A 25229-nucleotide genomic window follows, 5' to 3' on the forward strand; every position below is an offset into this window, starting at 1 on the left:
CACCTGGCTCAGGTAGACTAATTTTAAACAGTTATAGTTTCATGTTTCTTTTCTTATTTATTGAGTTATTAAATTAACTCAAAGATGAGTCAGACAGTTAAAACATGATTATATTTATATAAAAACAAGTTTGTAGGCTGCATTTTTATATATTTTTATTTGTAATAAATGATTTTCTATAATTTGTTTCTATATAATATTGTACAGTTCATACTGAGTGACGTTAAAGCTTTAACATTAATAATAATCAGCTGATCAACAGAACAGATTTCATATTTTTACTTTTATTAATAATAAGAATCTGGATTGTTTTTACCTTGTTGGGTTTGTGGAGCCACTTCCTGATTTTATCCATCGCTCCTCTGTCTGTCTGTCTGTGTTCTGACTGTGACTCCTTACCTGTACAGGTAGACCGCAGGTGGGCGGGGCTTCAGTCCTCCTCTCTCTTCTGTTCTCTTTGTGTTTGTAATGAAATCTAAAACCTGATCCTAGAGAGTCCAGGTACACATGTCCCTGTCTGACAAAACTGGACATTGAAGGTGAAGGTGATAGTGGACTTGAAGGTATGATCAATAAGTAATAACAACCATATCCTAATCAATAACTAATAATAACCTGCTGTGGGTCTGAACACGGAGAGCTCAGTGTGATCACATCAGGAGAAACATGAGATAATAACGTGTTTAATCAGTTTCATTGATCAGAGATGATCAGATGATAAACGTGAAAGTAGCAGCTGCTGCAACAGCTTCTTATGTCAATTTATGACATAAGAAGTAATATGAATGAATGTTCTCTGAATAAATGCTCCAATATACAGATGAAAGGCTCAATGGGACACATTTAAAGAATGCAGGCAATTAGTTAACAACATTAAAATGATGATGATGGGGATGAAGGCTCACGTGAGGTCACATATGAAGCTGCCTCAGAGAGTATAAAACTGACATCAGAGAATAACAGAAGTGTCGCAGCGTGGAATGATTTGGCTATTAAAGAAAGAAAGTTTGCTCTCAGAAACTTCAGAAATAACATGAATTTGCACATGGAGACAATTTAGCAATAACAGATATGGAAAAGTCAGTGTTCACAGTGAAATCACTTCACTTACAGACATAAACAAAGGAAAGAAGACCTGACAGATAAAGAAAAGGTGGATGGTATAAAGGTAGAGATCAGAGGGCAGCAGGTATTCTGCTCTGAGACAATTATCAGAGAATCAGTCAGAAATAGTGTTGAAACTTTTCAATAAGATGTGGACAGCAGGAAGACTTCCTGCTATTCATTTCACCATTTGCTAAACCAGGAAAAGATAAACTACAGACCAACAGCTCTAACCTCCTCTACAGGAAAAATGGGGAATTAAAATGAACCAGCAAGGTGGAAGGTTATATAACCGGGTCATGGAACAGAACCATCATGCCAATTCTATTTAATATTGTGATTAATGATATCTTTGAAAATACAGGAACAGGAATACAGTCATGATTGTACACAGATGATGAAGCAATCTGCAGAAACATCAAAACACTCAAATACTGAGCATGTGGATCATATACAGCCCATAATTTCCAACAGGGTATCAGTGTAAATAGCAGACCTGACTGTCTTCAGTGGTGGACGACGTTAAACCAGATTCTTCTGCTGCAGTACAAACAGTTTTAGAGAATATTTTAAGTGTGGTTTATATAATTTTATTGAATGTGCAGCAGCTGAGAATAGATGTTTATCTCTGTTGGATACCAGCACATGTTGCAATAGACGGAAACAAGGTTGTTGAGATTAGAGATCAGAAGGAAAATCATTAATTCATCAGAGAATAATGACGGAAATCTGGAATAACAACAACACTTAGGTTAGAGGAAGGGTAGATATATATATATCACCAGACACTTTATTAGGAACACCTTGCTAGTGCCGGCTCGGACCCCCTTTTGCCTTCAGAACTGCCTTAATTCTTTGTGGCACAGATTCAACAAGGTGCTGGAAACATTCTTCAGAGATTTTCATCACACAGCTGCTGCAGATGTGTCGGCTGCACATCCATGATGTGAATCTCCTGTTGCACCACATCCCGAAGCTGCTCTGTTGCACTGAGATCTGGTGACTGTGGAGACCGTTTAGTGAACTCATTGTCATGTTCAAGACACCAGTTTGAGATGATTTGATCTTTGTGACATGGCGCATTATTCTGCTGGTAGTAGCTGTTAGAAGATGGACACACTGTGGTCACATGGTCATCAACAGTACTGGTAGTCTGTGGCATTTCAATGATGCTCAGCTGGTACTAAGCAGCCAAACCATTAAACCACCAGCAGCAGCCTGAACCATTTCTACAAAGCATGATGGATCCAGGCTTTCATGTTGTTTGCACCAAATTCTGACCCGATTATTTGAATGTTGCAGCAGAAATTGAGACTCATCAGACCAGGATGAGCCCCTACGAGTTGTAGCCTCAGTTTCCTGATCTTAGCTGACAGGACCTGCACCGGGTCCGGTCCTCTGTCGATGTAGTTCTGCATACCTCAGCTGTATCGAGTGGTTATCTGAGTTACTGTTGCCTTTCTATCAGCTCAAACCAGTCTCGCTCTCTGACCTCAGCAGATTGTCTTCACCGTGTCTACATGCTTAAATGCATCGAGTTGCTGCCACTTGATTGGCTGATTAGATATTTGCGTTAATGAGCAGTTAAACAGGTGTATCTAAATAAAGTGGCCAGTGAGTGTATATACCATAATATCTATTTCTAGGTTAAGACTGGGACATACCTGAACATGTGCTGACAGACTGTGGATGGCAGGGTGGTAATTATACTTTGCACATGTGTAAACAGTTTTGTAGCTGTAGAAATATTTTGTGTGTGTAATTAAAGTTCCTACCTGTGTGTGCGACACTGAAGTTAAAATTACAAACTGCAAGTTATGAGTACGAACTTTGACCTTGATTGTATGTATGAATCCGAGTCAGTCTGTCCAATCAGAGGGCAGATGGTTCTGTTGTGTTCATCCGTCTGCAGATCTTGAGAGATGGCCGACGGTGCAGCTCCCCTGCAGCCCAGATGGGTTTAATTGTATTTGAGGATGCTGTAGATATTAATGCTAAACATTTAATGTGTTGTGTATTTAGCTTGTAGTTAGTCGTAGTTGTCCAAATGCATATTTTCAAGTTCAAGATTTCAAGAATCATTTTAAAAACTGAGTAAAATATTCAAGATTCATTTTTTTATCATTTTACAACACGATTGTATAATGAAATGTAGTCTGGAGCCTCCTGATGCCGCTCACACAAACAGGAATTATATAAATATATTTATAAATAATAAGTCATGAAAATAAAGCTATTGTTATGTTGTAGTGCAGAGGATGAATTGAGGAGGAAAGACGCTGCTCTGTAGTCTGGAGGTACGACAGCAGATATTTCTGTGTGTCTGGCAGACGGCAGCAGGGTGAACAGACTGTGGTCTTTAGGATCCTTTGGGCTCTGAGGGCTCCTCACCTCACCGAGACCACTGATGCTGATGAGAACCGATGATGTTCTGGGTGGTTTTAATCTTCTGTCTGCACATCTCATGCCAGTTTGTGACGTTTCCAGTCAGGATGTTGCTCCTTTGGAAAAGTTCACAAGAACCTGAGATGGAATTTTACCTTCTTAAGTTTCATGAAGTCGTTTCTGAGCTTTTTTACAGGGTGGAGATGTGTGATGTCCATGACAGGTTCTCTGTGGTGCTGATACCCAGGAACTTAAAACCTGCTGCACCTCAGCTCCACTGATGTAGACATGGCTGTGTGTCTTTGCCTCTTTATTTCTAAAATCAACAATCAGCTGCTTGGTTTTGTTGACGTTGGGCAGCAGGTTGTTGATTTCCTCTTGATATGAACTCTCGTTGTTTGAAATCCGGCCGATGACGGTGGTGATGGTGAGTTCTCTCCATGTCGGGGTTGCAGTCGGGGGTTACAGGGCTGAGCACACGACCCTGGGGGGCTCCGGTGTTGAGCACTAGAGTGGAGGAGGTGTGACCACCAATCCCGGGTTCTGTTTGTGAGGAAGTCCAACACTTGGTGCTGAAGCCCAGAGCTGAGTTTTCCAATCAGTTTCATGTAGATCATCAATCAATATAAGTATGTATGTATCAATCAATACAATCAGTTTCATGCAGATTGTGTTAAACCCCTGAGACTGACAGACACAGAGCCCCTGTGCCCTGAGATGACTTTTGTTGTGGTTTGGCGCTATATAAATAAATAAATAATTGATTGATTGATGAATGTTTTTTTTTTCTTTTTTTTTCTTTTTTGAGCTGCATTTCTTGTATGGTGCTATACAAATAAAGTTATTATTATTATTATTATTATTATTATTATTATTATTTGCTGATGTATGATGTCACTGTTAATGTATATTCCTCCAGGTTGGTGTGGCTCTCTGAACATGTGCCAGTCTGTAGAGCTGCTGTAGCTTCATCTGTTCACACTTTAACAGTTTTACTGATGGTTCTTTGTTTCAGGAAAGCTGCTTTATGTACCCAGAATAAAACAGTAATGTAGCTTGCTGTTAGCTAATGTCCGTTAGCGTTACCAAACTAGCAGCATCAATGCTAGCAGGAGAGAAACTGGGCTGAAAAGAATTTAGCGTTTAGCGAAATTGTTTTTTTTTTAAATTTAATTTATTTTATTTTCTTGTGTGTTTGTTTAGAGGCATATAACTGTAGTTTATACTCCAACGCAGCAGGTGGCGGTAATGCGCCTTAAGGCTGGCTGCCTGCCGCTATAAAAAAAGGAAGAAGAGGAGGAAGAAGAAGAAGAAGAAGAAGAAGAGGAAGAGGAAGAAGCAGTAGCAGTAGCAGCAGTAGAAGTAGGACAATACGCCTTCCAATACCATAGATATATGGCTATATATATTTAGATTTATAATATAAACATATATACATATATATGTATATATAACAACAGGAGGCAGCGGCTAGCAGCAGCTGATGCTAACGTCAGCTGTTCGGTGGGAATCAATCAGTCAGCTGTTAATTAATCTGAAATTACACCAGCTAACTGCTAACAGCTAACGAGAGGAAACACTAACGGTGAGTGACTGCAGCTAACAGCTAGCTGCTAACTGCTAGTTGAGTCAAACTTTGTATCCCTTTAATCCGTTTCCTCTGACCAGTTAACTCTAACCAGTTAACTCTGACCAGTTAACTCTAACCAGTTAACTCTGACCTGTTAACTTTAACCAGTTAACTTTAACCAGTTAGCTCTAACCAGTTAACTCTGACCTGTTAACTCTGACCAGTTAACTCTGACCTGTTAACTCTGACCTGTTAACTTTAACCAGTTAGCTCTGACCAGTTAACTCTGACCAGTTAACTTTAACCTGTTAACCCTAATATATTAGCTCTGACCAGTTAACTTTAACCTGATAACTCTAATATGTTAGCTCTGACCAGTTAACTCTGACCAGTTAGATCTGACCAGTTAACTCTGACCAGTTAACTTTAACCTGATAACTCTAATATGTTAGCTCTGACCAGTTAACTCTGACCAGTTAGATCTGACCAGTTAACTCTGACCTGTTAATTCTGACCTGTTGACTCTGACCTGTTAACTCTAACCAGTTAACTCTGACCAGTTATCTCTGACCAGTTAACTCTGACCTGTTAGCTCTGACCTGTTAGCTCTGACCTGTTAACTCTGACCAGTTAACTCTGACCAGTTAGCTCTGACCTGTTGACTCTGACCAGTTAACTCTGACCTGTTAACTCTGACCTGTTAGCACTGACCTGTTGACTCTGACCTGTTGACTCTGACCTGTTAGCTCTGACCTGTTAGCTCTGACCAGTTAGCTCTGACCTGTTAGCTCTGACCTGTTAGCTCTGACCAGTTAACTCTGACCAGTTAGCTCTGACCTGTTGACTCTGACCAGTTAACTCTGACCTGTTAACTCTGACCTGTTAGCACTGACCTGTTGACTCTGACCTGTTGACTCTGACCTGTTAGCTCTGACCTGTTAGCTCTGACCAGTTAGCTCTGACCTGTTAGCTCTGACCTGTTAGCTCTGACCAGTTAACTCTGACCAGTTAGCTCTGACCTGTTGACTCTGACCTGTTAACTCTGACCAGTTAACTCTGACCAGTTAGCTCTGACCTGTTGACTCTGACCAGTTAACTCTGACCTGTTAACTCTGACCTGTTAGCACTGACCTGTTGACTCTGACCTGTTGACTCTGACCTGTTAGCTCTGACCTGTTAGCTCTGACCAGTTAGCTCTGACCTGTTAGCTCTGACCTGTTAGCTCTGACCAGTTAGCTCTGACCAGTTAGCTCTGACCTGTTAGCTCTGACCAGTTAGCTCTGACCTGTTGACTCTGACCTGTTAGCTCTGACCAGTTAGCTCTGACCAGTTAGCTCTGACCTGTTAGCTCTGACCAGTTAGCTCTGACCTGTTAGCTCTGACCTGTTAGCTCTGACCTGTTAGCTCTGACCTGTTAGCTCTGACCAGTTAGCTCTGACCTGTTAACTCTGACCAGTTAGCTCTGACCTGTTAATTCTGACCTGTTGACTCTGACCTGTTAACTCTGACCTGTTGACTCTGACCTGTTGACTCTGACCTGTTAGCTCTGACCTGTTAGCTCTGACCAGTTAGCTCTGACCTGTTAATTCTGACCTGTTGACTCTGACCTGTTGACTCTGACCTGTTAACTCTGACCTGTTAACTCTGACCTGTTAACTCTGACCTGTTAACTCTGACCTGTTAGCTCTGACCTGTTAATTCTGACCTGTTGACTCTGACCTGTTAACTCTGACCTGTTGACTCTGACCTGTTGACTCTGACCTGTTAACTCTGACCTGTTGACTCTGACCTGTTGACTCTGACCTGTTAACTCTGACCTGTTAACTCTGACCTGTTAACTCTGACCTGTTAACTCTGACCTGTTAACTCTGACCTGTTAGCTCTGACCTGTTAATTCTGACCTGTTGACTCTGACCTGTTAACTCTGACCTGTTAGCTCTGACCTGTTAGCTCTGACCTGTTAATTCTGACCTGTTGACTCTGACCTGTTAGCTCTGACCTGTTAACTCTGACCTGTTAACTCTGACCTGTTAGCTCTGACCTGTTAACTCTGACCTGTTAGCTCTGACCTGTTAATTCTGACCTGTTGACTCTGACCTGTTAGCTCTGAGCTGTTAGCTCTGACCTGTTGACTCTGACCTGTTAGCTCTGATGTCAGCATGATGCTAACATGTCTCCTTGTTTCTCTGCAGCATCCCCCGGCTGGTGTCTCTGATATGAGCAGCTCTGTAAGTTTTCTTCTTCTATGTCATGAAACTGTGGACTTTAGTAATAATACATTTAATTTGTATTGCACTCATCATTCATAGTGAAACTCTTCAGTTCCACATTATTAATAATAGAATACACAACGTAAAGATTATAGAAAATAAGAGTTAAGGCTTTTACACACAACATACACAGCAATGCAAAGAAATGACACTAAATGCCCCCAGTGTGGAAAAGCCTTTAAGATGAAAAAGGTTTTTAGACTTTTTCTGAAAGAGTCTCTGTAGTGCTTTTGTATAGGTTAGTAGTGGGGACCCCATGGTGCAGGGGTTTGTACTGGGGACCCACTGGTGTATAGGTTAGTACTGGGGGCCCTTGGTGCAGGGGTTAGTACTGGGGGCCCATGGTGCAGGGGTTTGTACTGGGGACCCACTGGTGTATAGGTTAGTACTGGGGGCCCATGGTGCGGAGCTTAGTACTGGGGGACCCACTGGTGTATAGGTTAGTACTGGGGGCCCATGGTGCGGAGCTTAGTACTGGGGACCCATGGTGCGGAGCCTAGTACTGGGGGCCCATGGTGCAGGGGTTTGTACTGGGGACCCACTGGTGTATAGGTTAGTACTGGGGACCCCATGGTGTGGAGCTTAGTACTGGGGGCCCATGGTGCGGAGCTTAGTACTGGGGGCCCATGGTGCGGAGCTTAGTACTGGGGGCCCCATTGTGCGGGGCTTAGTACTGGGGGCCCCATTGTGCGGGGCTTAGTACTGGGGGCCCCATTGTGCGGGGCTTAGTACTGGGGGCCCATGAGGCAGGGGTTAGTACTGGGGGCCCATGGTGCGGAGCTTAGTACTGGGGGCCCATGGTGTGGAGCCTAGTATTGGGGGCCCCATGATGTCGAGCCTAGTACTGGGGGCCCATGGTGCAGGGGTTAGTACTGGGGGTCCGTGGTGTGGAGCCTAGTACTGGGGGCCTGGAGGGGCAAGCTGCTGGCAGACCTGAGGGTGCGGATGGAGGTTTGATGGATTTGTATGTGAGCAGCAGGACTTTGTGGTCCATCCTGAAGGAAACTGGGGACCAGTGCAGTGAAAGCAGAATGACGCCCAGTTTGGTCTTGGTGTGGGGTCGACTCGCCATGTTTCCATTAATGACGCCCAGGTCTGTCTTGGCGTGGAGTCGACTCGCCATGTTTCCATTAATGACGCCCAGGTTTGTCTTGGCGTGGAGTCGACTCGCCATGTTTCCATTAATGACGCCCAGGTTTGTCTTGGCGTGGAGTCGACTCGCCATGTTTCCATGAATGACGCCCAGGTTTGTCTTGGCGTGGGGTCGACTCGCCATGTTTACATTAATGACGCCAAGGTTTGTCTTGACGTGGGGTCGACTCGCCATGTTTCCATTAATGACGCCCAGGTTTGTCTTGGCGTGGAGTCGACTCGCCATGTTTCCATTAATGACGCCCAGGTTTGTCTTGGCGTGGAGTCGACTCGCCATGTTTCCATGAATGACGCCCAGGTTTGTCTTGGCGTGGGGTCGACTCGCCATGTTTCCATTAATGACGCCCAGGTTTGTCTTGGCGTGGAGTCGACTCACCATGTTTCCATGAATGATGCCCAGGTTTGTCTTGGCGTGGAGTCGACTCACCATGTTTCCATGAATGATGCCCAGGTTTGTCTTGGCGTGGAGTTGACTCGCCATGTTTCCATTAATGACGCCCAGGTTTGTCTTGGCGTGGAGTCGACTCGCCATGTTTCCATGAATGACGCCCAGGTTTGTCTTGGCGTGGGGTCGACTCGCCATGTTTCCATGAATGACGCCCAGGTTTGTCTTGGCGTGGAGTCGACTCGCCATGTTTCCATTAATGACGCCCAGGTTTGTCTTGGCGTGGAGTCGACTCGCCATGTTTCCATGAATGACGCCCAGGTTTGTCTTGGCGTGGAGTCGACTCGCCATGTTTCCATGAATGACGCCCAGGTTTGTCTTGGCGTGGGGTCGACTCGCCATGTTTCCATGAATGACGCCCAGGTTTGTCTTGGCGTGGGGTCGACTCGCCATGTTTCCATTAATGACGCCCAGGTTTGTCTTGGCGTGGGGTCGACTCGCCATGTTTCCATTAATGACGCCCAGGTTTGTCTTGGCGTGGAGTCGACTCACCATGTTTCCATGAATGATGCCCAGGTTTGTCTTGGCGTGGAGTCGACTCACCATGTTTCCATGAATGATGCCCAGGTTTGTCTTGGCGTGGAGTTGACTCGCCATGTTTCCATTAATGACGCCCAGGTTTGTCTTGGCGTGGAGTTGACTCGCCATGTTTCCATTAATGACGCCCAGGTTTGTCTTGGCGTGGAGTCGACTCGCCATGTTTCCATGAATGACGCCCAGGTTTGTCTTGGCGTGGGGTCGACTCGCCATGTTTCCATTAATGACGCCCAGGTTTGTCTTGGCGTGGAGTCGACTCGCCATGTTTCCATTAATGACGCCCAGGTTTGTCTTGGCGTGGAGTCGACTCGCCATGTTTCCATGAATGACGCCCAGGTTTGTCTTGGTGTGGGGTCGACTCGCCATGTTGTTTGTCTTGTTTCTGTATTCCACATTGATGTCACGGCGTGAGTCTCTTTGGATGTAATGAGGTCTCAAACCTTGGCAGCAGTCAAAGACGGTTGTCGGGTGTAATTAGGAAGCTGCATAAACTCTGTAGCTGTGTGGCGGTGCAGGACATCATAATTAAAGCAGTTGCGTCGTTTGGGCAGAAAGGCAGCGTTGGTAACAGCTACAGTTATAGTCACACAGCAGAGATCAATACAGCTGACAGGAGGAGCTCCAGTTGAAGAAAAACCCCGTCGCCAGAGTCCGTCAGTGACTGGGATGGATAACTGTCATGTCATGACTGTGATGTCATATATGTGATGTGTGTTCAGGCTCAGAGGAAGAGGAGGACCACAGGAAGTCCTCTGGTTTCCAGACCCAGCACCAAGACCAGCAGAGCGGCTTATGCTAGCAGAGCCGCTAACACCAGGAGGACGGCTAACACTACCAGGGTGGCTAGCGCTACCAGGGTGGCTAACAGGACGGCTAACCTCAGCAGAGCGTCTGATGTGGACCCTGCTCCCACCACAGAGACCATCGATGTGATGGACAACACAGAGGACAGTGAGTACTGATCAGCACTCTGATTGCTTATTGATTATTGGCATATTTAAGTACAGTAGCAGTCAGAAGTTTGGACACAGCTGCTCATTCGAGGCATTTTCTTTCTTTATCAGCTTTGCTCATTGTTGTTGTATCTGAACCTTCAAGCTTCATGAGGTCAGAGGATGGTTTCTCAACAGTGTATATGTGTATATAGTGTGTGAGTGTGTGTATGAATATATATATATATATATATATATATATATATAAATAATTGAGCATTGCAGTAGTGAAACAGGCTGTTAGGAGTAAACAAACTACCACAACACAACTGATGCTCTCAAATGCATTAAGTAGGATAGAAATTCCACCAATTAAGCTCTGACGAAACACACCTGTTAATTAGAACCATCCAGATGATCCAGACCTCATGAAGCTGGTTCACGTATTGCAAGTAGTTAACTCCTGACTGATCAATAATCAATATCTGGTACCTGTGCAGGTGTGGAGGAGGTGGTGGATCTGACCTGTGAGGGATCAGAAGCTGCTGCTGTTGTTGACCTGACCAACAACGACTCAGTGCTGGTGACAAAATACACACTCACTGATACACACTAATATACACTGATTCACACTAATACACACACACACACACACACTAATATTCACACACACACTTATACACACTATTATTTAACTATTGGGTCAGTTAACTGGTTAATCTGCTTATTGTGGAAAAAACTAACTTTTGTTCTTCTTCTTGTGTTTCTGTCGTCGTCTCTTTTTGATGTGGTGATGATCCAGCTGGTGGATGAAGGTAAAACACTTTCTATCTAATATTTCTGACCAGTTAGTCGTCAGCAGTCTGTTAATCACTGCCCCCCCCCCCCCACATCTTCAATCAGGTCCTCAGAACAGGAGAGCCGCCACAGGTGAGAGTTACGTCGTCAGCAGTGATGAAGATGAAGTAACGCCCCCTACCCTTAACGCCGCCATGTTGTCTTCTATACAGGCCAACAGTGCCGCCAGGTAATAGACTGATCCCTGGCATTACATTGAACTTCAGCCAGGTAATAGACTGATCCCTGACATTACATTGAACCTCAGCCAGGTAATAAACTGATCCCTGACATTATATTGAACCTCAGCCAGGTAATAGACTGATCCCTGACATTACATTGAACTTCAGCCAGGTAATAGACTGATCCCTGACATTACATTGAACCTCAGCCAGGTAATAAACTGATCCCTGACATTATATTGAACCTCAGCCAGGTAATAAACTGATCCCTGACATTACATTGAACCTCAGCCAGGTAATAGACTGATCCCTGACATTACATTGAACTTCAGCCAGGTAATAGACTGATCCCTGACATTATATTGAACCTCAGCCAGGTAATAGACTGATCCCTGACATTACATTGAACCTCAGCCAGGTAATAAACTGATCCCTGACATGGTATCAAACCTCAGCCAGGTAATAGACTGATCCCTGACATGGTATCAAACCTCAGCCAGGTAATAGACTGATCCCTGACATTATATTGAACCTCAGCCAGGTAATAGACTGATCCCTGACATTATATTGAACCTCAGCCAGGTAATAGACTGATCCCTGACATGGTATCAAACCTCAGCCAGGTAATAGACTGATCCCTGACATTATATTGAACCTCAGCCAGGTAATAGACTGATCCCTGACATGGTATCAAACCTCAGCCAGGTAATAGACTGATCCCAGACATTATATTGAACCTCAGCCAGGTAATAGACTGATCCCTGACATTATATTGAACCTCAGCCAGGTAATAGACTGATCCCTGACATTATATTGAACCTCAGCCAGGTAATAGACTGATCCCTGACATTATATTAAACTTCAGCCAGGTAATAGACTGATCCCTGACATTATATTAAACTTCAGCCAGGTAATAGACTGATCCCGGACATTATATTGAACCTCAGCCAGGTAATAGACTGATCCCTGACATGGTATCAAACCTCAGCCAGGTAATAGACTGATCCCTGACATTATATTGAACCTCAGCCAGGTAATAGACTGATCCCTGACATGGTATCAAACCTCAGCCAGGTAATAGACTGATCCCTGACATGGTATCAAACCTCAGCCAGGTAATAGACTGATCCCAGACATTATATTGAACCTCAGCCAGGTAATAGACTGATCCCTGACATTATATTGAACCTCAGCCAGGTAATAGACTGGTCCCTGACATGGTATCAAACCTCAGCCAGGTAATAGACTGGTCCCTGACATTATATTAAACTTCAGCCAGGTAATAGACTGATCCCTGAAATTATATTGAACCTCAGCCAGGTAATAGACTGATCCCTGACATTATATTAAACTTCAGCCAGGTAATAGACTGATCCCTGACATGGTATCAAACCTCAGCCAGGTAATAGACTGATCCCTGACATTATATTGAACCTCAGCCAGGTAATAGACTGATCCCTGACATTATATTGAACCTCAGCCAGGTAATAGACTGATCCCTGACATTGTATCAAACCTCAGCCAGGTAATAGACGTAGAAGAACTCAGTAGAGTCTCTGTGTGTCTTCAGGTGGACTCCGGGGACGATCAGCTGTCCTGTCTGTATGGACTCGTACTCTGAGGTGAGACTCTCGCACACCTGTAAATGCCTTGACAGCAGGTAGAGTCCTGTCTTCTGATTGGCTGTTTGTCTTCTCTTCAGATAGTCGAGAGCGGCCGATTGGTGGTTTCCACTAAATGTGGTCATGTGTTCTGCAGCCAGTGTCTGAGAGATGCTCTGACATCATCACACACCTGTCCTACCTGCAGAAAGAGACTGACCTCCCGCCAGTACCACCCCCTCTACATCTGACATCACTCTGACATCATCACACACCTGTCCTACCTGCAGTACCGCCCCCTCTACATCTGACATCACTCTGACATCATCACACACCTGTCCTACCTGCAGTACCGCCCCCTCTACATCTGACATCACTCTGACATCATCACACACCTGAGCTGCTGTTATTTATTTTTTTTATTGGTGCGGTTGTTAAAACAGACATAAGGACAGTTTACAGTCGCTGGTCGGATGAGATGAAAGATGTTTATAACGAGGACGACTAACGAGAAAGAGACACGTAGGGAGAATAATAACGAATAATAATGATGAAAATGGAGGATGTGGGGATGAACACTGTGCGAGCGTACCTGGGGGGCGGGGGGACCAGAGGGCAGCGGAGGTAAAACCATTAATGGACCCACAGAGGGGACTGGTCCACTGCTGAACTTCCCAAACAGGAAGTTTTTTGCTGCTGTATTAAAGTGACATCAGATCAGAATGTTGAACGTTTAGTTTATTTGCCAATGAGTGAAGATTGATTGATTGATTATATATTTGATATGTTTATTAGTGTTCCTCTCTGATCTGTTTACATGTAAATGTGTTAAAATAAAAAATAAATTCTATTGAGTTCTGTGCAGGTTTTTCATGAACAGGAAACCAGAGAACCGAAGTTACTTTGGTGACCGTAGAACCGAAGTTACTCTGGTGACCGTAGAACCGAAGTTACGCTGGTGCCAGTAGAACCGAAGTTACTCTGGTGACCGTAGAACCGAAGTTACTCTGGTGACCGTAGAACCGAAGTTACTCTGGTGACCGTAGAACCGAAGTTACGCTGGTGACCGTAGAACCGAAGTTACGCTGGTGACCTTAGAACCGAAGTCACGCTGGTGACCGTAGAACTGAAGTTACTCTGGTGACCGTAGAACCGAAGTTACGCTGGTGACCGTAGAACCGAAGTTACTCTGGTGACCGTAGAACCGAAGTTACTCTGGTGACCGCAGAACCGAAGTTACTCTGGTGACCGCAGAACCGAAGTTACGCTGGTGCCCGTAGAACCGAAGTTACTCTGGTGACCGTAGAACCGAAGTTACGCTGGTGCCCGCAGAACCGAAGTTACGCTGGTGCCCGTAGAACCGAAGTTACTCTGGTGACCGTAGAACCGAAGTTACGCTGGTGACCTTAGAACCGAAGTTACGCTGGTGACCTTAGAACCGAAGTTACGGTGGTGACCGTAGAACCGAAGTTACTCTGGTGACCGTAGAACCGAAGTTACTCTGGTGACCATAGAACCGAAGTTACTCTGGTGCCAGTAGAACCGAAGTTACTCTGGTGACCGTAGAACCGAAGTTACTCTGGTGCCCGTAGAACCGAAGTTACTCTGGTGACCGTAGAACCGAAGTTACGCTGGTGACCGTAGAACCGAAGTTACTCTGGTGACCGTAAAACCGAAGTTACTCTGGTGCCCGTAGAACCGAAGTTACTCTGGTGCCAGTAGAACGGAAGTTACGGTGGTGACCTTAGAACCGAAGTTACTCTGGTGACCTTAGAACCGAAGTTACTCTGGTGCCAGTAGAACCGAAGTTACTCTGGTGCCAGTAGAACGGAAGTTACTCTGGTGCCAGTAGAACGGAAGTTACGGTGGTGACCTTAGAACCGAAGTTACTCTGGTGACCTTAGAACCGAAGTTACTCTGGTGCCCGTAGAACCGAAGTTACTCTGGTGCCAGTAGAACGGAAGTTACGCTGGTGCCCGTAGAACCGAAGTCACTCTGGTGACCGTAGAACCGAAGTCACTCTGGTGACCGTAGAACCGAAGTCACACTGGTGACCGTAGAACCGAAGTTACTCTGGTGACCTTAGAACCGAAGTTACTCTGGTGACCGTAGAACCGAAGTCACGCTGGTGACCGTAGAACCGAAGTCACTCTGGTGACCGTAGAACCGAAGTCACTCTGGTGACCGTAGAACCGAAGTCACACTGGTGACCGTAGAACCGAAGTTACTCTGGTGACCTTAGAACCGAAGTTACTCTGGTGACCGTAGAACGGAAGTTACGGTGGTGACCTTAGAACGGAAGTTACGGTGGTGACCGTAGAACCGAAGTTACTCTGGTGACCGTAGAACCGAAGTTACTCTGGTGACCGTAGAACCGAAGTTACGGTGGTGACCGTAGAACCGAAGTTACGCTGGTGACCGTAGAACCGAAGTTACTCTGGTGACCGTAGAACCGAAGTTACTCTGGTGACCGTAGAACCGAAGTTACTCTGGTGACCGTAGAACCGAAGTTACGGTGGTGACCGTAGAACCGAAGTTACTCTGGTGACCGTAGAACCGAAGTTACGCTGGTGACCGTAGAACCGAAGTTACTCTGGTGACCGTAGAACCGAAGTTACGCTGGTGACCTTAGAACCGAAGTCACGCTGGTGACCGTAGAACTGAAGTTACTCTGGTGACCGTAGAACCGAAGTTACGCTGGTGACCGTAGAACCGAAGTTACGCTGGTGACCGCAGAACCGAAGTCACGCTGGTGACCGTAGAACCGAAGTCACTCTGGTGACCGTAGAACCGAAGTCACTCTGGTGACCGTAGAACCGAAGTCACTCTGGTGACCGTAGAACCGAAGTCACTCTGGTGACCGTAGAACCGAAGTCACGCTGGTGACCGTAGAACCGAAGTCACTCTGGTGACCGTAGAACCGAAGTCACGCTGGTGACCGTAGAACCGAAGTTACTCTGGTGACCGTAGAACCGAAATCACGCTGGTGATTGCAGAACTGTTTAACAAACACTCGGCAGGTTTCTAGGTTTGATTTATTGAACTAATCGTGGTCTGATCAGTTCGATCAGCTCAGATATTTAATCAAACTGTTTTGTTGTATTTTTAGTATTTCATATTTATTTTATAGAGATGATTATTTACAGCCTGAGCCGGAGAGCAGGATTCGTCTCTGGGTGAGTTTTTAAAATACAAATAAAACTGCACAGACTCAACAACACAAACGCACTGAGGAGCACAAAACTAAACCTGAAAAACATTTTAAAGCTGCAGTAGCTGCTGCTTGTAACAAACTGGAGGTTTGCAGATGCATTATGGGAAATGTAGTGTTCAGGCCACGTCTGCTGCTCAGTTTGAATCATGTTTCCAAACCGGCCTTCAGCTGCCGTCCTGTTTGTGTCTTTCGTCTTGTGATAGTGACTCACCTTCACAAGACTGATGAGTCACTGTCACCTGACAAGAACTCTGCTGCTGATTGGCTGCAGGGACATCACACTGACTGATGTAACATCTGACAAACTTCTGGCAACATGCTGACCGAAACACAGTAAATATAATATTTGATCTTGATTTGAACCAAACAGCTGGAGCACAACAACATGTTTTTGTTTCATTTTATCTTGATGGAATTTGCAAAACAAAGTTAATTAGACAAATTACAGATTATAAATAAAACTACAATCATGTTTATGTAATGAGATCATGTTTAAAATTAGGTTTAATACACATTAAACATACTGAGACACAAAATATCACAAATAAGCAACAGAATGAGGAGAATATAATAAATGATGAAATATATAAACATTTGCTGTATTTTTCACCTTTAGAAGAAAAGTTAAACAAAATAATCTGTGAATATTTAAACTGACTTTCTACTTATTGATGATGTTTATCTGTTAAATAAATAATTCAACATTATTTATCCCTTCAGAGCTGAATTAGTCTCATAACGATGACAGTTATTATTGATGCGGTTGAACCTGATTGGTCAGGTGACTCAGCGGGGAAATCCCCTCATTGGAAAGTGCTTAGTCATTCCTCGGCCTCTCATTGGTCCTTTGGGCCGAACTCCACGGACTGACCAATGGGAGGACACGTCAATATTTACTTCTCGGGACGACGATGACGTTTATCGCGGAAGTAAACATAAAGGAGGCTGAGAGGATTTAACACTGCGTCACAAAGTTTGGAGTCTGGAATCTGGATCAGCAGAGCGGCCAGCAGCAGTCCGTGTGTCCGGAGTCTGGTTCACTGAGAGCGGCCAGCAGCAGTCCGTGTGTCCGGAGTCTGGTTCACTGAGAGCGGCCAGCAGCAGTCCGTGTGTCCGGAGTCTGGTTCACTGAGAGCGGCCAGCAGCAGTCCGTGTGTCCGGAGTGTGGTTGAGGTCAGAGGCCGGGTATCTCTGCAGCATGTCGGTGACGGTGAAGGCCTACCTGCTGGGGAAGGATGAGGCGGTGAAGGAGATCCGGAGGTTCGCGGTGGATCAGGACGTTTCCTGCAGCTTCGAGTATCTGAGCAAGAAAACCGGATCAGTCTTCAACAATCTGAAGAATTCCGCGTTCAACATGTTTTACAGAGGTTAGTTAATAAAGTTAACATTTAATATGAACTATAGAGGTTAGTTAATAAAGTTAACATTTAATATGAACTATAGAGGTTAGTTAATAAAGTTAACATTTAATATGAACTATAGAGGTTAGTTAATAAAGTTAACATTTAATATGAACTATAGAGGTTAGTTAATAAAGTTAATAAAGTTAACAGAAATCACTTATGAATAATTTTATGTGTAAATCATGAAAAGCTGTTTTAGGAACTCTGAGCTGCTTCATTCTGTTAATATTTAAGTTTAAATTTTGTTTTTCAGGTGGAGATTCTGCTCAGTGAAACAACTCTCCACCTGTCACTGGGGTTATAATAATAATATTAATAATAATATTAATAATAATATTAATAATAATAATAATAATAATAATGGGTCACCTGACATCAACACACCTGGTCACACAGTTTGTACCTTTCTGCCGTTCGCCTCCATCATGTTTAATCAAAGCTTTAGATTAAAGATTATTGATCATCTGGAGGAAACTGAACATCAATAATTATAATCCAGTAAAATAAAAAAACATTCTGAAAAGTTCTCTTAGTACTTAAAATGTATTTGATGCAAATACTTTTGTACTTCACTATGATGATGATGATGATGAAGATGATGTATTTCAGATGAAGATGGAGACCTGGTGGCGTTTTCGTCTGATGACGAGCTGATGATGGGTCTGGCCTGCATGAAGGACGACACGTTCCGTCTCTTCATCAAAGGTTCAAATATTCACACTGAGACATGTTTTTCTTCCTCTTGTTCATTCTGACCATGAAGCAGGTTTACGTGCGCCGCAGCGTCGCCGCAGCGACACCGCAGCGTCGCCGCGGCGTCGCCGCCATGCGCTAGAAATGATGTCATTGCGTTGAGTGCGAAGGCTCCACAAGTTGTTGTGGCGCTTAGCCGTTTACGTCTGGATTTTCTAACCAGGCGCGTGCGACACGTTTCATCTCAAGACGGACGTGCTGGAAGGTCGACTGGCCGAGCAAAGTGTCCCAGTTCAACTCTACATATCCAGTATCATAGATAGACTGGTACAGCAGTGCAGACTCACTGAAGTTCTGGTAACACTCGATGACTTCTTGCTTATTCACAGAGTGTTTGTTTGTACGCCCCCCCGGTGTTTCAGAGAAGACTGCAGCATAAACTCCTCCGTGCACCTTCGTCGCCTTCATGAGTCCGAACCCGAACAAGTGAAGTGATGGAGACAAAATCCACAGTCTGAAGCTAATATGAAGCTTCAGCGTCCAAATGAGTCAAATCAAGTAGATATCTTTCAACGTTACAGTCTTTTTAGTGCCAAAGTTCCTCTTTTTGTTACTATACTTCCACCTGTAGCTCAACAGGGAAACACTGTCCGAGGAAACACAAAGAGGGAATTAGATGCTAAAAAGACTGTAAATGTGTCAGATATCCACTTGATATGACTAACTCAGACTGATGAAGCTGAATAGAAGCTTCACACAGACTTTAAATGACTGTGTGGACACACTGTGGATTTTATCCTCCATCACTTCCATTAAAGCACATTTGAAGGATCTTTTAATATCCAGTATGAACAGGAGGATTACAGACACCTGACTGCTGCTTTAACTGTTTTATTTAACTGTTACAGAGAAGAAGGAGCACCGTCGGGACTTTCCTCTTCACGCCTTCCCCCCTTTCACCTTCATCCCCCCTCCTCCTCCCCCTGGAGCTCCTCATGCCCCGCCCCCTCACCTGGCCCCGCCCCCCACCCTCCACCCGAACGTCACCTGTGACGGCTGCGACGGCGCCGTGGTGGGAACTCGCTTCAAGTGTTCGGTGTGTCCGAACTATGACCTGTGCTCCGCCTGCCAGGCACGAGGGACGCACACTGAGCATGCTCTGTTGCCCATCTGGCACCCACTGCAGGTGAGCAGCATCATGGGAGGGGAACTAGGTCATATAACACTCAAGGTGTGTCAATACACTGTATCACTGCTGAGGGGCAGTGCTGCCTGACAGACTGAACTGAGGGACAAAGACACATATTTTGTTTGTTTCACTGTTCTGTGACTGACAGGACACGTTTCCCCGGGTTATTTCAGCCCCGCTCTGTGACTGACAGGACACGTTTCCCCGGGTTATTTCAGCCCCGCTCTGTGACTGACAGGACATGTTTCCCCGGGTTATTTCAGCCCCGCTCTGTGACTGACAGGACACGTTTCCCCGGGTTATTTCAGCCCCGCTCTGTGACTGACAGAATGTTTTATTAAATGTTTCAGCAGTGGTTTCCTCGGGGGAAATGGATGAAGAGGATGAGACACTGCGTCTGGAACCAGAACCTGAACCAGACTCAGGATCAGAACCTGAACCAGGACCAGGCTCAAGACCAGCACCAGGACCAGGAGCGGCCTGGAACGTCCAGCAGCGCCCCCTCTGGTCAGTGTCACAGCTGTTTTAAAGCTGCTCATTAGGTTATTGATAACCGGTCGCTGTGATTGACCTCTGACCTCCCTGCAGCCTCTCAGGACAACGTGGACTTCCTGAAGAACATTGGAGAGGGTGTGGCGGCCATGTTGAGCCCACTGGGTGAGTGATGTCACTGTTAACACCTGACATCAGTGAACATTTCTGATTGGCTGTTTAGAAAGACAGGAAGTGATGTCATGTTTGTGTCCAGGTATCGACGTGGACATTGATGTGGAGCATGAGGGTCAGAGGACCAAGGTGACTCCGCCCCCTCAGAGCAGGGGGGCAGAGGGTGACGTAGAGATGGGCGGGGCCAGTGGTGAGGACGAAGCCAACGGTGGGGGCGGAGCCAATGAGGGCGGAGCCAACAAGGGTGGAGCCAATGAGGGTGGAGCCAACGAGGGTGGAGCCAATGAGGGCGGAGCCAATGAGGGGGCAAAGGTCAGTTCATGAATGATGTTGCTTCTTTACCTGAGACAAACAACAAGCCCCGCCCACCTCATTTACATACCAAGTCATTCTCAGATCACATGTTCAGACCAGGTGGACTTGAGTGACATCACACCTGCAAGAGTCACCTGACAGGAAGTCTGCTGCGTCTTTTTTTATTTTATTAACAATAAAAATAAACTGATGACATTTCAACCACGAGGTTCAAAACGCATCAAAGATAGAAAATAAAAGCAAAATAAAGACGTTTAAAAAGAAAATACAAATAAACTAAAATAGAATAAAACAGACAAAATACGAGAATAAACGTTAAAATACAGTTTAAGGAAACAGAAAATAAAAGACTTTATTTCTGATGAAAAGCTTAAAAACGCTGAATTACAACCGCAGAGTCCGACCCCAACCCCCCCAACCCTACCCCCCCTCCCTCCCAACCCTAACCCCCCCCCCCCCAACCCTAACCCCCCCCCGTCTATTTAAGATGCATCTGACACAGAAAATAATAATAAAATAAACTAAAGAACTTTATTTTCATCATCGATGTGATTCTGAGACGTTTTATCGTATAAAAGCAGACGGTTCGGTGTTTTTAGCTCGTTTCTCTTGTTAGTTATTGATCCGCTGCTTCATAACCAGGTTTAGATCCACATGAGGGAGAAGTTCTTCGTGTGTTTATGGAGGTCTAACAGACCCTCTGAACCCTGAATACGAGTTTTCTGCATGTTGTCATTAACATGAATCTGGATTCACCTTCATCCATCTGAACCTGCAGGTGAGCAGAGACTCTGATGACGAGTGGACTCACCTGAGCTCCAGAGAGGTCGACCCGTCTACAGGAGAGCTGCAGTCCCTGCAGGACCGGGACCCGAACCGGGACCGGGGTCCTCCGGCCCAGCGGGGTCCTTCGGGGCTGAGAGAGGCGGCTCTGTATCCTCACCTGCCTCAAGGTAAGACCGCGTTCCTCCGTACCCGAGTGATTCCGCTCGTGTTCCCCCGCTGTGACCTCTGACCTCTGCTGTGACCTCTGACCCCCCAGAGGCCGACCCCCGGCTGGTGGAGTCCTTGTCCCTCATGCTGTCGATGGGCTTCACCGACGAAGGCGGCTGGCTGACTCGTCTCCTTCAGGCCAAAAACTTCGACATCGGCGCCGCGCTCGACGCCATCCAGTACGCCAAACAGCCCCGCCCACAGCAGCCGTGATGACGTCATCACTGATCACTGATGATGTCATCACTGACAGGCGGGAGGCGGGGCTTCTGTCTCTAATCATTTATACTGAACCAATGAAATGATTTTACTGCAGTCACGTTTGTTCTGTTCATCAATACTTTAACTCACAGATCAATAACTGCTCATTGATCACACAGATAAATAACTGCTCATTGATCACACAGATCAATAACTGCTCATTGATCACACAGATCAATAACTGCTCATTGATTACTGTTCTGATGCTTTATTCTCGTTGTTAATCTGATCAATAAAAACATGAAGTGAAGCTGTGTGAGTTTGAATCATTAAAACAGTTCAGATTCACTTTATTTATTTATTTACACAAACAAACAAACAAACAGAAATAAATAAACTGATCTCTTCATAGTTTGAATCAGAGGTCGAAGCTGAAGTCGTCTCCGCTCTCAAATATGGAGGAAACAGGACGCTGGGGGCGGGGCTTGTTGGGGGGCGGGGCATTGCTGGTGGTGTCACGCCACCCACTGACACTAGACCCCGCCCCCCTCTTCACCTGACAGTCAGCACCGAGGGAAACAGCTCGACCACAAAAGCCCGTCTGCAGAGAGACGAAGATTCATTAAAGATTAAAGTTATAATAACTCAAAACTTTATGTGATTATATATATATATAATATATATATAATATATATTATATATATATATTATATATCTAATACAACAAACATTAGTATCTAATATATATATATATTAGATTATATATATTATATATATATATATAATATATATATAATATATTATATATATATTATATATATATTATATATATATATAATATATATTATATATATATATAATATATATATATATAATATATATATATATATTATATATATATATATATATAATATATAATATATATTATATATATATTATATATATAATATATAATATATATATAATATATTATATATATAATATATTATATATATATGTGTGTGAGTGTGTGTGTGTATGTATGTATATATATATATATATACATATATATGTATATATATATGTATATGTTCATGAGGGGGCACAGATGCTTTGTATATTTGTATATTTGTACATCCGGTTATCAATCAAGTTGATCACTTGATCGCTTCGCTCCTCTGGTTAAAAACAAAGATCGTTTGTGTTTATTCGCATTTAGAGACGCGTGAAGGAAAGAAGGGTTAGGATGCTAACTCGCTATGCTAGCTTAGCACAAAGACTGGCAGCTGGTGACAGGAAGTGATGTCATTAGACTTGTTACCTGTTCAGGTGTGAAGCTGCTGTCTGTCCTTTTCCTCTTCCTGTCAGAAAACAGAGGTCAAAGGTCAGGAGTTTTTTAATCAATCATTCTGACCTGCTGACTGACAGGTAGGTGGGTGTGGCCTCTAACATAAATACTGAGGTCACACCTGTTGTTGCCATGGAAATGCTGCCTGTCCATCAAAACATTCTCCTCTGGCCCCGCCTCTGGCTCCTCCTCCTCAGGAGCGTCCAGGTATTTGCTCCAGCGGCTCACCTGAGGGCGGCTCACCTGAGGGCGGCTCACCTGGTCGTCTCTCGGTTCCTCGGGTTTCTCCTCCGTCAGCTTCCTGTCAAATAAACAGAACAACAACCTGATCGGGTGAGGACACCTGTAAGCCGAGCAGGCGATGTGGAGTAAGGCGGAGACAGGTTGGTTACCATAGCGACCAGGCGTTCTGCTCCTGCTCCTCCATTACGGCTCCTCTCATGGCATTCAGTTTCTGAACATGACGTCTGCACTCGGCGCCAGAGCCCCGCCCAAACTCCTGTCAACCAATCATCACACAATCAGACAGAGACACACCTGTCCAGGTGTTCGTGACCTCTGAACTCTAGAAGCGCGATTCTGACCTTCAGCAGCGACTGCTTCTCTCCACACAGCTTACAGCTCCATCTGTTCACCTTCTTAACCTGACAGACACAGCACAGGGAAGAAACAACATTCACCTGTCAGACATGACTCAGGGCAAATCACACATTCACCTGACAGACACCTGTCAGGGTTATCGAGAGGAAATCAACAACCTACTGCCCAACGTCAACAAAACCAAGCAGCTGATTGTTGATTTTAGAAATAAAGAGGCAAAGACACACAGCCATGTCTACATCAGTGGAGCTGAGGTGCAGCAGGTTTTAAGTTCCTGGGTATCAGCACCACAGAGAACCTGTCATGGACATCACACATCTCCACCCTGTAAAAAAGCTCAGAAACGACTTCATGAAACTTAAGAAGGTAAAATTCCATCTCAGGTTCTTGTGAACTTTTCCAAAGGAGCAACATCCTGACTGGAAACGTCACAAACTGGCATGAGATGTGCAGACAGAAGATTAAAACCACCCAGAACATCATCGGTTCTCATCAGCATCAGTGGTCTCGGTGAGGTGAGGAGCCCTCAGAGCCCAAAGGATCCTAAAGACCACAGTCTGTTCACCCTGCTGCCGTCTGCCAGACACACAGAAATATCTGCTGTCGTACCTCCAGACTACAGAGCAGCGTCTTTCCTCCTCAATTCATCCTCTGCACTACAACATAACAATAGCTTTATTTTCATGACTTATTATTTATAAATATATTTATATAATTCCTGTTTGTGTGAGCGGCATCAGGAGGCTCCAGACTACATTTCATTATACAATCTCGTGTTGTAAAATGATGATAAAATGAATCTTGAATATTTATAAGTGTAAGCTCAGTTTTTATAGTGAACAGAAACTGAACATCCTGCTGTAAATTTGTTTTTAATTCTTTATTTTATGCTTTAATTTATTTTATGCAGTAATTTATTTGTAGTTTGTAGCATTTTGTTACCAACACTGAACCTCATGTTCAGTCCTGTACTCAGTAACAGCCTGTTAGCTTAGCCGTTAGCTGTTAGCCTAGCAGATAGTCTGTAGCCTGTTAGTTTAGATGTTAGCCGTTAGCTTAGCCGTTAGCTGTTAGCCTAGCAGATAGTCTGTAGCCTGTTAGTTTAGCTGTTAGCCGTTAGCCTAGCAGTTAGCTGTTAGCCTATAGCCTGTTAGCCTAGTAGACAGCTGTTAGCTTGCAGCTGTGTTACCTGTTGGACCTGGAAGCTCTGGCAGGTGAAACACCTGAGGACGTGAAACTGCTGACTCATACCGACGGCTCAGATCTGTTTGTTTTTGTTTGCGGTTTTGTTTCTTCGGCGGATTCTTCCCGCGATCCGTTTGAACCGCGGTGTTACGTTACGTCACAGACTACGTCACTCGGGCAGCAGCGCGTGTCGTCAGAGCGCCGCCTGGTGGCGGGAAGAACATTTATCTGTAATTACAGTTCAAGTAATCAATAATATTCGAACTAGTCAGAATGGTAATTAAAGATATTTACATTAATATTCTAGACAATTAAAAAGAATAAATGTTCTAATATTATTTAGTTAGACTGGATATTTATTGCAGATTATCTGTAATTCAATTCTTCCCAGTTAAAATGTACATTTCAGATTATCCACAATTACATTT

General features: G+C 44.6%; 3 protein-coding genes and 2 long non-coding RNA genes across 9 annotated transcripts; 3 read left to right on the forward strand and 2 right to left on the reverse strand.

The window, feature by feature from the left end:
- The first annotated feature begins 4719 nt into the window (after window positions 1-4719).
- On the forward strand, window positions 4720-13869 carry rnf4 (ring finger protein 4). 4 transcript variants are annotated; one of them, XM_044364133.1, is made up of 9 exons: window positions 4723-5074; window positions 7252-7287; window positions 10183-10414; window positions 10896-10978; window positions 11198-11210; window positions 11299-11422; window positions 12985-13036; window positions 13117-13260; window positions 13321-13869. In XM_044364133.1, the coding sequence occupies exons 2-9, from the start codon at window positions 7276-7278 to the stop codon at window positions 13324-13326; spliced, it is 666 nt and encodes a 221-aa protein (XP_044220068.1). In that variant the 5' UTR covers window positions 4723-5074; window positions 7252-7275; the 3' UTR covers window positions 13327-13869. The 4 variants fall into 4 exon arrangements, with proteins under 4 accessions (XP_044220069.1, XP_044220068.1, XP_044220067.1 ...); XM_044364132.1 differs by having other exon boundaries at window positions 4733-4851; window positions 4950-5074; window positions 13117-13869; XM_044364134.1 differs by lacking the exon at window positions 13321-13869 and having other exon boundaries at window positions 4720-5074; window positions 13121-13287.
- LOC122990684 lies at window positions 11523-12963 on the forward strand. The gene is made up of 3 exons (XR_006405440.1): window positions 11523-11545; window positions 11874-12365; window positions 12407-12963. It is a non-coding gene; the product is annotated as an uncharacterized LOC122990684 (long non-coding RNA).
- On the reverse strand, window positions 13408-14812 carry LOC122990683. The gene is made up of 2 exons (XR_006405439.1): window positions 14629-14812; window positions 13408-14420 (listed from the first exon to the last, which is right to left on the reverse strand). It is a non-coding gene; the product is annotated as an uncharacterized LOC122990683 (long non-coding RNA).
- Window positions 14813-17054: 2242 nt separating this feature from the next.
- Window positions 17055-21999, forward strand: sqstm1 (sequestosome 1). 2 transcript variants are annotated; one of them, XM_044363765.1, is made up of 8 exons: window positions 17055-17596; window positions 18242-18337; window positions 19234-19511; window positions 19868-20021; window positions 20103-20171; window positions 20263-20492; window positions 21274-21448; window positions 21538-21999. In XM_044363765.1, the coding sequence occupies exons 1-8, from the start codon at window positions 17428-17430 to the stop codon at window positions 21699-21701; spliced, it is 1335 nt and encodes a 444-aa protein (XP_044219700.1). In that variant the 5' UTR covers window positions 17055-17427; the 3' UTR covers window positions 21702-21999. The 2 variants fall into 2 exon arrangements, with proteins under 2 accessions (XP_044219700.1, XP_044219699.1); XM_044363764.1 differs by having other exon boundaries at window positions 17059-17596; window positions 19865-20021.
- Window positions 22000-22005: 6 nt separating this feature from the next.
- Window positions 22006-24985, reverse strand: LOC122990407 (MRN complex interacting protein). The gene is made up of 6 exons (XM_044363766.1): window positions 24806-24985; window positions 23601-23660; window positions 23409-23515; window positions 23138-23317; window positions 22990-23029; window positions 22006-22290 (listed from the first exon to the last, which is right to left on the reverse strand). Exons 1-6 carry the CDS (start codon window positions 24863-24865, stop codon window positions 22108-22110), a joined length of 630 nt encoding a protein of 209 aa, XP_044219701.1. The 5' UTR covers window positions 24866-24985; the 3' UTR covers window positions 22006-22107.
- Between the last annotated feature and the right edge of the window lie 244 nt (window positions 24986-25229).

This window comes from Thunnus albacares, chromosome 10 (genome assembly GCF_914725855.1).
Source record: "Thunnus albacares chromosome 10, fThuAlb1.1, whole genome shotgun sequence".
NCBI classification, from domain to species: domain Eukaryota; kingdom Metazoa; phylum Chordata; class Actinopteri; order Scombriformes; family Scombridae; genus Thunnus; species Thunnus albacares.